This window comes from Oncorhynchus kisutch, linkage group LG6 (genome assembly GCF_002021735.2).
Source record: "Oncorhynchus kisutch isolate 150728-3 linkage group LG6, Okis_V2, whole genome shotgun sequence".
Lineage (NCBI taxonomy): Eukaryota > Metazoa > Chordata > Actinopteri > Salmoniformes > Salmonidae > Oncorhynchus > Oncorhynchus kisutch.
Window position 1 is genome coordinate 75,332,412 of NC_034179.2, and position 12,010 is coordinate 75,344,421.

The window sequence follows — 12,010 nt, forward strand, 5'->3', positions numbered from 1 at the left end:
CAAAATGAGGGGCCTTGTACAAAACAAATTCATCAGCGATTGGATCGTCTCTAACGGGTCTAACCAATCAGAGTATCAAATTTGATAATGCCATCATGTAGGCCGGCTCTGGCCCAACCAATCGTTGTCTGGGACCAATCAAAGCGGTCAGATTTTTTGGGCATTCTAGAAATCGGCGGGGAGGGAGGCAAATCCAGACTCATCGTGGAGAAGAAACATCCGTTGGGTGGAGCGATGTGAATGGGTAGCCAGGCAACCATTGGCTATGAATTTTTTATATTTTTTATTTATTTTACCTTTATTTAACCAGGTAGGCAAGTTGAGAACACCTTTATTTAACCAGGTAGGCAAGTTGAGAACAAGTTCTCTTTTACAATTGCGACCTGGCCAAGATAAAGCAAAGCAGTTCGACACATACAACGACACAGAGTTACACATGGAGTAAAACAAACATACAGTCAATAATACAGTATAAACAAGTCTATATACAATGTAAGCAAATGAGGTGAGAAGGGAGGTAAAGGCAAAAAAGGCCATGGTGGCAAAGTAAATACAATATAGCAAGTAAAACACTGGAATGGTAGTTTTGCAATGGAAGAATGTGCAAAGTAGAAATAAAAATAATGGGGTGCAAAGGAGCAAAATAAATAAATAAATAAAAATTAAATACAGTTGGGAAAGAGGTAGTTGTTTGGGCTAAATTATAGGTGGGCTATGTACAGGTGCAGTAATCTGTGAGCTGCTCTGACAGTTGGTGCTTAAAGCTAGTGAGGGAGATAAGTGTTTCCAGTTTCAGAGATTTTTGTAGTTCGTTCCAGTCATTGGCAGCAGAGAACTGGAAGGAGAGGCGGCCAAAGAAAGAATTGGTTTTGGGGGTGACTAGAGAGATATACCTGCTGGAGCGTGTGCTACAGGTGGGAGGTGCTATGGTGACCAGCGAGCTGAGATAAGGGGGGACTTTACCTAGCAGGGTCTTATAGATGACATGGAGCCAGGTGGTTTGGCGACAAGTATGAAGCGAGGGCCAGCCAACGAGAGCGTACAGGTCGCAATGGCGGGTAGTATATGGGGCTTTGGTGACAAAGCGGATTGCACTGTGATAGACTGCATCCAATTTGTTGAGTAGGGTATTGGAGGCTATTTTGTAAATGACATCGCCAAAGTTGAGGATTGGTAGGATGGTCAGTTTTACAAGGGTATGTTTGGCAGCATGAGTGAAGGATGCTTTGTTGCGAAATAGGAAGCCAATTCTAGATTTAGCTTTGGATTGGAGATGTTTGATATGGGTCTGGAAGGAGAGTTTACAGTCTAACCAGACACCTAAGTATTTGTAGTTGTCCACGTATTCTAAGTCAGAGCCGTCCAGAGTAGTGATGTTGGACAGGCGGGTAGGTGCAGGTAGCGATCGGTTGAAGAGCATGCATTTAGTTTTACTTGTATTTAAGAGCAATTGGAGGCCACGGAAGGAGAGTTGTATGGCATTGAAGCTTGCCTGGAGGGTTGTTAACACAGTGTCCAAAGAAGGGCCGGAAGTATACAGAATGGTGTCGTCTGCGTAGAGGTGGATCAGAGACTCACCAGCAGCAAGAGCGACCTCATTGATGTATACAGAGAAGAGAGTCGGTCCAATAATTGAACCCTGTGGCACCCCCATAGAGACTGCCAGAGGTCCGGACAGCAGACCCTCCGATTTGACACACTGAACTCTATCAGAGAAGTAGTTGGTGAACCAGGCGAGGCAATCATTTGAGAAACCAAGGCTGTCGAGTCTGCCGATGAGGATGTGGTGATTGACAGAGTCGAAAGCCTTGGCCAGATCAATGAATACGGCTGCACAGTAATGTTTCTTATCGATGGCGGTTAAGATATCGTTTAGGACCTTGAGCGTGGCTGAGGTGCACCCATGACCAGCTCTGAAACCAGATTGCATAGCAGAGAAGGTATGGTGAGATTCGAAATGGTCGGTGATCTGTTTGTTGACTTGGCTTTTGAAGACCTTAGAAAGGCACGGTAGAATAGATATAGGTCTGTAGCAGTTTGGGTCAAGAGTGTCCCCCCCTTTGAAGAGGGGGATGACCGCAGCTGCTTTCCAATCTTTGGGAATCTCAGACGACACGAAAGAGAGGTTGAACAGGCTAGTAATAGGGGTGGCAACAATTTCGGCAGATAATTTTAGAAAGAAAGGGTCCAGATTGTCTAGCCCGGCTGATTTGTAGGGGTCCAGATTTTGCAGCTCTTTCAGAACATCAGCTGAATGGATTTGGGAGAAGGAGAAATGGGGAAGGCTTGGGCGAGTTGCTGTTGGGGGTGCAGTGCTGTTGACCGGGGTAGGAGTAGCCAGGTGGAAAGCATGGCCAGCCGTAGAAAAATGCTTATTGAAATTCTCAATTATGGTGGATTTATCAGTGGTGACAGTGTTTCCTATCTTCAGCGCAGTGGGCAGCTGGGAGGAGGTGTTCTTATTCTCCATGGACTTTACAGTGTCCCAGAACTTTTTTGAGTTAGTGTTGCAGGAAGCAAATTTCTGCTTGAAAAAGCTAGCCTTGGCTTTTCTAACTGCCTGTGTAGAATGGTTTCCTTCCAGGATACCCCGGCCAGGTCGATTAGAAAGGCCTGCTCGCTGAAGTGTTTCAGGGAGCGTTTTACAGTGATGAGTGGAGGTTGTTTGACCGCTGACCCATTACGGATGCAGGCAATGAGGCAGTGATCGCTGAGATCTTGGTTGAAGACAGCAGAGGTGTATTTAGAGGGCAAGTTGGTTAGGATGATATCTATGAGGGTGCCCGTGTTTAAGGCTTTGGGGAGGTACCTGGTAGGTTCATTGATCATTTGTGTGAGATTGAGGGCATCAAGTTTAGATTGTAGGATGGCTGGGGTGTTAAGCATGTTCCAGTTTAGGTCGCCTAGCAGCACGAACTCTGAAGATAGATGGGGGGCAATCAGTTCACATATGGTGTCCAGAGCACAGCTGGGGGCAGAGGGTGGTCTATAGCAGGCGGCAACGGTGAGAGACTTGTTTTTAGAGAGGTGGATTTTTAAAAGTAGAAGTTCAAATTGTTTGGGTACAGACCTGGATAGTAGGACAGAACTCTGCAGGCTATCTTTGCAGTAGATTGCAACACCGCCCCCTTTGGCAGTTCTATCTTGTCTGAAAATGTTGTAGTTTGGAATTCAAATTTCTGAATTTTTGGTGGTCTTCCTAAGCCAGGATTCAGACACAGCTAGAACATCCGGGTTGGCAGAGTGTGCTAAAGCAGTGAATAGAACAAACTTAGGGAGGAGGCTTCTAATGTTAACATGCATGAAACCAAGGCTATTACGGTTACAGAAGTCGTCAAAAGAGAGCGCCTGGGGAATAGGAGTGGAGCTAGGCACTGCAGGGCCTGGATTCACCTCTACATCGCCAGAGGAACATAGGAGGAGTAGAATAAGGGTACGGCTAAAAGCTATGAGAATTGGTCGTCTAGAACGTCTGGAACATAGAGTAAAAGGAGGTTTCTGGGGGCGATAAAATAGCATCAAGGTATAATGTACAGACAAAGGTATGGTAGTATGTGAATACAGTGGAGGTAAACCTAGGTATTGAGTGATGAAGAGAGAGATATTGTCTCTAGAAACATCATTGAAACCAGGAGATGTCATTGCATGTGTGGGTGGTGGAACTAATAGGTTGGATAAGGTATAGTGAGCAGGACTAGAGGCTCTATAGTGAAATAAGCCCATAAACACTAACCAGAACAGCAATGGACAAGACATATTGACATTAAGGAGAGCCATGCTTAGTCAAGTGATCAAAAGGGTCCAGTGAGTGGAGAGGTTGGTTGGGGGTCACGGCGATTTAGACAGCTAGCCAGGCCATCGGTAGCAAGCTAGCATAGGATGGAGGTCTGTTGTTAGCCACCTCTTGCATTCCGTCAGTAGATTAGTGGGGTTCCGTGTGGTAGAGGGTTAATTAATCCAAATCACGCAACAACAACAAAAATAAAAACAATAGATATAGTTATAGAGGCCCAAGAAGAAAACATAATAATAATAAAAATAAATAAATTGTCCGATTGTCTATTCAGATAGCAGCCGGTAAGACAGCTAACGGTTAGCAGGCCGCAGATGGGCGTTCAGGTAACGTCGCGACGGAGGAGCCAGCCGGATCTCCTTCGGGTAGATAACGTCGGCAGTCCAGTTGTGAAGGCCCGGTGGGGCTCCGCATAGGCAGTAAAACGGGTCCGGATAGGTGACTGCAGCCCAGGAGTGATTGATGGAACTCAGGAGTGATTGACGGAGCTGGCTAGCTCCGGAATAATTGATGTTTGCTCCGGAATCGACGAAGGCCGATAGTCACACGGATAGCAGCTAGCTAGCTGTGAGATCCGGGTATGAATGTCCAGAGAGCAGTCGAAATCTAGGGACATGGAGAGAAACTTTGGTCCGGTATGATCCGTTCCCGAGCCGCGCTGCGCCGTACAGAACTGGCGATAGATTTTCGAACTAAAGGATAGCTGATGACCACAAACCGTGGTTAGCTGAATACTAACGATTTGCCAGTAAAGAAGCTAACTAGCTTCTGAACTAGCTTCTGATTAGCTTCTGGATTAGCTTCTGGCTAGCTTCTGGCTAGTTTCAGGCTAGCTTCTTGGAGTTTCTGGCTAGCTTCTTGAAGGATTACAGATTTTAGGTAAATAATATTTTTTTATAAATATAAATTGGTGAGGCGGGTTGCAGGAGAGTGTTTTGAAGATGAGTTGATGGAAAATAAAAATAAAACGTATGTGAAAAAAGTTGTAAATATATATATATACACAGGACACGACAAGACGAGGACAAAAGACGTCTGAACTGCTATGCCACCTTGGAAGAAGATTCAGTGGTGGGAATTGTTAGAATAGTATTCTAAGTATTGGCTGTTTAGATTCCTGGTGGGTCAGGCTGCTGCCGTGCCCTTGAGGATAACACTTAAGCTGAATTGCTCAAAATGAGCATCCAGCCGCATTAATGGAATAGTGGATTTAAACAGGTGAGCCACTCACTGATAAGTAAAAGCATCTTGTAAGCACACAGAACATGAAATTACATTTTTTAAAGCTTGAGACAGAGCTGAAATATCTCACCCTTCAAACTATGAAATGTTCTGTCCTTGGTGAGGGACTAAGCCTGCTGTGCTGCACAAACGTAGACGTTAGAAACGTCAGGAGCTAATGGCGTGGGCCATAAATCCCCTCCAGTTCGATATCTGAATCTGGAGGGAAACGCAAAGCACTCTCTCCCAACTCATCCACATCAGACTAAGCCATGCACGAGATTAGCTGAGTTGAAGTTGGCTTGGCACATTAATAATTCTCTACCCGAGTAGGAATCAACGCATTAAAGGACATCATATAGTAACCAAAAAAGTGTTAAACAAATCAAAATATATTTCATATTTGAGATTCTTCAAAGTAACCACCCTTTGCCTTGATGACAGCTTTTCACACTCTTGGCATTCTCTCAACCAGCTTCACCTGGAATGCTTTTCCAACAGTCTTGAAGGAGTTCCCACATATGTTGAGCACTTGTTGGCTGCTTTTCCTCCACTCTGTGTTGTCACCTGGAATGTATTTAAATTAACAGGTGAGTTCATTTATGGAATTCATTTCCTTCGTAATGAGATTGAGCCAATCAGTTGTGTTGTGACAAGTTAGGGTTGGTATACAGAATATAGACCCTATTTGCTAAAAGACCAAGTCCATAATATGACAAGAACTGCTCAAAAATGCAAAGAGAAATGACAGTCCATCATTACTTTAAGACATGAAGGTCAGTCAATGCGGAAAATGTCAAGAAGTTTGATACGTTTCTTCAAGTGCAGTTGCAAAAACCATCAAGCGCTATGGTTTCATATCTCATGAGAACCTGTCACGCCCTGACCTTAGTTATCTTTGTTTTCTTTATTATTTTGGTTAGGTCAGGGTGTGACGAGGGTGGTTTGTGTAGTTTTTGTATTGTCTAGGGGTTTTGTATGTCTAGGGGTTGTTGTATATCTAGGTGTTTATATGTCTATGGTTGCCTAGATTGGTTCCCAATCAGAGGCAGTTGTTTATCGTTGTCTCTGATTGGGGACCATATTTAGGTAACCATATTCCTTGGGTATTTGGTGGGTTGTTGTCTGTGTAGTTGCATGTCAGCACTAGTTATTGTAGCGTCACGTTCATTTGTTATGTCTTCTTTGTTTATTTAAAAGAAGAGGGTATTCTTATCACGCTGCGCCTTGGACTCCTCCATACAACGAACGTGACAGAACCACCACAGGAATGGAAGACCCAGAGTTACCTCTGCTGCAGAGAATAAGTTCATTAGAGTTACTAGCCTCAGAAATTGCAGCCCAAATAAATGCTTCACAGAGTTCAAGTAACAGACACATCTCAACATCAACTGTTCAAAGGAGACTGCTTGAATCAGGTTTCATGGTCGAATTGCTGCAAAGAAACCACTACTGAAGGACACCAATAATAAGAAGAGACTTGCTTGGGCCAAGAAACACGAGCAATGGACATTAGACTGGTGGAAATGGGTCCAAATTTGAGATTTTTGGTTCCAACCTCTGTGTCTTTGTGAGACGCAGAGTAGGTGAATGGATGATCTCCGCATTTGTGGTTCCAGCCGTGAAGCATGTAGGAGGTGGTGTGATGGTTCTTTGCTGGTGACACTGTCCGTGATTTATTTAGAATTCAAGGCACACTTGACCAGCATGGCTACCACAGCATTCTGCAGCGATACGGCATCCCATCTGGTTTGTGCTTAGTGGGACTATCATTTTGTTTTTCAACAGGACAATGATCCAACACACCTCCAGGCTGTGTACGGGCTATTTGACCAAGAAGGAGAGTGATGGAGTGCTGCATCAGATGACCTGGCCTCCACAATCACCTGACCTCAACCCAATTGAGATGGTTTGGGATGAGTTGAACCACAGAGTGGAGGAAAAGCAGCCAAGAAGTGCTCAACATATGTGGGAACTCCTTAAAGACTGTTGGAAAAGCATTCCAGGTAAACCTGGTTGAGAAAATGCCAAGAGTGTCATCGAGGCAAAGGGTGGCTACTTTGAAGAATCTCAAATATAAAATATATTTTGATTTGTTTAACACTTTTTTGTTACTACATGATTCCATATGTGTTATTTCACAGTTGTGATGTCTTCACTATTATTCTACAATTTAGAAAAGAAAAACCCTTGAATGAGTAAATGTGTCCAAACTTCTGACTGGTACTGTACATACTGTATACATCACACTTACATTTTTAATCTTAGGAACATGTCCAATTTAGAAAGGTTGAATTCAATAACATTCAGCTGTTGAAAGGCATTTTGAATGATTAAAATCAATTACTCCTTGAATACACAACAAAACACCAGACATATTCTGTTACACTGTAAGAAAGCTTTACCGCAGGACGCACCCACACACACACACACACACACACACACACACACACACACAGTGAGAAGCAAATTACAGATACAGTACCCCTGTGATGAGCCACACAGCACAACTAAAGAGAATCGTCTTGAATGTCATTTTCCCACAGACAACTGTCTCCTTCCCTCTAATATATCACAGATCTAAAGGCCCTGTTTCATGTTCATGAAGACATTTGATTACCTTTCTCATACAAGTGATCATACCCTTTCTGATATCAAATCATATCAATCTATTCTCTTCAGCTTAGGCTAAAGAGATACATTCAGGAAAAGCTAAAACACTTTGGAAAGTCATAGTTTATTAAAGTATGTTATTGTTCAAGTAACGTAATTAAAACTATCCCCAGGCATCTCCAATGTTTGTGTGCGTGTTTTAGCCGCCCACAACCTTGAAATTGGGGTCTCAGTGAATCAATGGGCCCAGTGACTGGGACAACTGGCTGACTGACCTGATTGGGTTTCTCCATGCTGATCAATAAGATACCACCCTCTGCCCCTCTCTCTGTCCCTCTCCCCCCACTCCCCACCCGTTGTAGGATGGCAGGACGCCTTCATCGAGGCTCGTAAAAACCCTGCGCACTACGGTAAATCAGGGGAAATTATGGCTGCCCAGCCTCGCGCTCCAATGGATTTCCCTTCCATTCCCCCCCGCCTTTGTCATTGGGTTCATCAATACAGCAGATGACTCGGGTATTGGAGGCTCCTGTCTCTCTCTCTCACCCTCTCAGCCCTGCAGCTTGTCTCCTCTGAGAAAACAGAACCTGCGAGGGTGTGACTGGGCCCTCTTTTCTCTCAATAATAATACTGGTGTGGTTGAAGTCCCCCTCCCCCAAATTGAGAGATCCGGTAATGACTTGTATTAAAGCCATCCCTGTGGTCTCATTATTAACAACCAATAGTACGGCCAGTCACACCCAGCCCTCCCTTCACTTTCACTGAACTAGAATTAGCCCTTAGCACTGCGCCAGCCAGCGCATGTCAATAGTCCACCAAAAACCCCAGCTCCGATTCCCTCACAGTGTACTAGAAGCCATAGTCTGGGCTCTCCACAAATAGCTTTACGCAAACACTCCATGGTTACGCCTATTATCGCTTGTGAGAGCACAACCACATCCACCCTGCCCCCCAGCCACCCTGTCCCACTGGCCCATGGCCCCTGCTACTCTCTTACCTAGAGTTGGTCATGTCTGTCTGGCCACCTCTGCTCTTCTCCAGGCCCAACTTGGTGAAGATGCCCACCAGCACCATAATGGCCACCACGCCACAGATGATGTAGACGACCATGTGGGTGCGGTCTCGGTCGGGCTCCTCCTGCACCTCAGTGACGGGGGCTGCCGGCTTGCCGGTGTTGGCCCAGACGGGGGTGTCGTAGTTGGAGCAGGACTCCTGCTCCAGGCTGTGCACCTTGAACTGGCAGCAGAAGCGGTAAAAGCAGGAGCCACAGCAGAACAGGTAGACGCCAGCATTGCAGTTGAACGGTGGGTCCCATTGGCCCATGACATCATAGTAGCCCCGGCAGCGGCTGCCTATCATTGGGATGGTCTGGTCCTCCGCCACCGGAGTGGCCAGCGTGGCCTCCGGAGAATTAGAGGTGGCTGCCGTCTGGTTGGTGGCCTGGGCATCTGCCCCAGCCTCTCTAGAGTTCTGACCCAGTGAAGTGAAGCCCAGCAGAAAGCTGAAGGCGAGGCAGATGAGCACAGAATTGGCAGCCATGTTTGATACCTGTGGATGCTGCTTCTGTTCAGTTGCTGAAGTGTCTCAAAGCTGGTGCAGGCCAATAAACACCAACTTCAGAAATGCAGGCTTCTCACTGGCCCCCCAAAAATTACATGAAAATAGCCTTTTAGGTATTTCACACACTAGAGACTTGAAAAGGAGTTGTGCTTTCAATTACTTTGCTGAGAGTTATTACGGCACTCAGGTACAGGAGGCTCAGTGTGAAGTAATAAATTGCCATCAAGAAGGGGGATGAGCACGTAAGTGAAACAAACTAACCCCAAATCTCAACCTGCTCCTCACAAATGAGTCCCCAGTGATTCAGTCCCAGACTCAGACACACAGTTCTGGCAGCGTTGCGAAAATACAGCCCTTTTCTGCCAAATGTCAATAGCAGATGTGATCTGAAATCTGGAGCACCTCCAGTTTAGGAGGTGTCACCCAGAAATGAACTGGCCCGTGGCATTTAAAAAAAAATCTCCCCCCAATAAAGAAAGTGTTATCCGTAAATCAGAGAGATTGGAATCCCAACAGCGCCAGCGGAAAAGCAGATTCCTCAAGGCTCCAAGCTCCTTTCTGTAAACGTCTTCATTTAGGAGAGGGACACACAGATTTTGATAATTGCCCTGCCAAGCATTAATCAATGCTGAAGTGGGGGAAACGGCAAAGCACTGGAACTTCTAGATAATCCACTTGTCATAATCTATAAATATGGGAGGTGTTGATATTCCCCTCTCAGATTATCTTGCCTCGAGCAACTGCCTGGTCTCCAACTGAATGTTCATTTGATTCTTTGTTATTTTTCTTGCAGCCATTTTTAATCCCTTTGCTAAGTGAAACATGATGCTCTCATTCCTTTCCTTTCCAGATGTGCAATTCCAGTTAGATGTTATTCTACAATTGGTCTTCAATATTATATTATGCCAGACAAAAAGGTATATTGGTTTTTGTTTCCACTCCCTCTAGCGAAAGCACAGCCTGCAGTTCTTCAATATAGTCCTATGAGAACTGAAAAGATGATTTAGTCCAGATTTAAAAGAGGTCCTCAGAACCTGAGGCAGGCAGCCTTTCTCACACACACTCATGCACACACACACACACACACACACACTCTCTCACAGACACACACACACATTCAAATCCATAGGCGACAGCGCTCCGTCAGTGTCAGTTTGGCTTAATGGGTTTAGAGGGATGGGGGTCCAGTCACTCTCTGTTGTTGTGGGTTTCTCTTGGTGCTGTCGGATCGGCTCCACACCACACCTGAGAGGGATTCTAAAAGGATGGGGTCACCAATACAGCTCTGCTGCCAGACAACTACAACCCCACAAGTGCTACCAAGCAGGGGATAGGGGAATGACAAGGGCAGTGTGCTGAACAATCCCCCCCAGCCTGTGGAGTCTAGTCCAGTCCTCCCTAGTCTACATTTATGAGAAGCTGAATTTTGAGCGAACATGCGGTGTAATTACATTTCTGCGTAGTGTCCTACTTCTTTACTGTAGTCGGTCGTTAGTTGCTTTATTTGTTTTGGTCCCTTCCTTGTTTTCCTTATCTTCGTTTATTTACCACGACTCCATAATCCCTCTCTGCTGCTTTTTGTTGTTTCTTGCTCTCTGCTTTCTTCTGTCTTCCTCACTTACCTCTCCCTCTTTCAGACACAACTAAAGAGCAGGCTTTCTGCCGCGTTACTGCTGTGAATACAGGATTGTATTACTGAGCCTGTGGAATGCGGTCCATGCATTCAACACACCCAAGCCTCAACTCCCCAGCCTGTTCCAAGGGCAGGATAACTGGAGAGGCGACAACAAAAGGCAATGCAAAATCCTGTTTTCAAGAAGCCTTCAAAAATGGGACTGCAGCAAAGCTGTTTGTGTTGTTTATGGTCTTTTATCACGCTCATTTGCAAAAAGCATTAATATGCAACAGTTTTACCAAATGCTGCTCATTAAAGCAGTCTTCCAATTGTTATGCAAGGGACCTCAACACAGTCCTTCCCCCAAAGCAGCTTCTGTGAAAACAGGCATAATTTGATATATATGTATAGGAATTTTATATATATATCACATGTATGTGTTTTCTCTGTTTCTTTGCTTATGGAATTCTCCAACAGAAATTGGATGAAACAGGATAACCAACAGCAGTAGGATGCTTTTTTTCATTCCATCCCCTCTTTGTTTTTCTTCAGAAGTGTATTCCTCTGTTTCCCGTGTCCCTCGCACAGAGCTTCTTTATCCCGTCTCCGTTGATGTTGCACTACTGTGCTCTGGCAGGACTAAATGCTCACACGCTCTCTTCCTCGCTCTCTCTCTCTCGCTATCTCTCACTCGCTCTCGTGAGCGAATGAGCGCACCTCTCTTGGTGACCCCCCCCTCTCCCTGTCACTGACACCCTCCTCCCTAGGCTGTGTCCCATGTTTTTTGTACTCTCTCCTTCCAAATCTCTCTCTTTAAATCTTTCGTTCTGCTCTCTTTTCTTTTTTTATCCCCTAATTTATTTTTACCCCCCGTCTAACCTTTTCTGCTTACCTTGCCTCCATCCTCCATCCTCTATCCCTATCCATTCCCCCTCTCTCTTTTTAAACCCCCCTCTGTTCAACAGATGAGTGCAGTGGTGCTGACTGCATGTGTCCATGTGTGAGCATGCTTGTGCTAATGCCTATGTACCCTCCTGGTCTTTATGTGAGCATGCTTGTGCTAATGCCTATGTACCCTCCTGGTCTTTATGTGAGCATGCGTGTGCTAATGCCTATTTACCCTCCTGGTCTTTATGTGAGCATGCTTGTGCTAATCCCTATTTACCCTCCTGGTCTTAATGTGAGCATGCTTGTGCTAATGCCTATGT

At 45.3% G+C, this 12,010-nt stretch overlaps 1 protein-coding gene across 3 annotated transcripts in view; it reads right to left on the reverse strand.

The window, feature by feature from the left end:
• Positions 1 to 11,470, reverse strand: part of LOC109897344 (protein shisa-8) — an 85,999-nt gene extending 74,529 nt beyond the window's left edge. For 2 of the 3 annotated variants that reach the window (XM_031827559.1, XM_031827558.1), the window contains exon 1: positions 8,625 to 11,468. In XM_031827559.1, coding sequence (XP_031683419.1) covers positions 8,625 to 9,166 — 542 coding nt within the window. In that variant the 5' untranslated portion in view covers positions 9,167 to 11,468. Of the gene's footprint in view, positions 1 to 8,624 lie in introns of all 3 variants that reach the window. The other variant, XM_031827560.1, reaches the window with a different exon arrangement.
• Between the last annotated feature and the right edge of the window lie 540 nt (positions 11,471 to 12,010).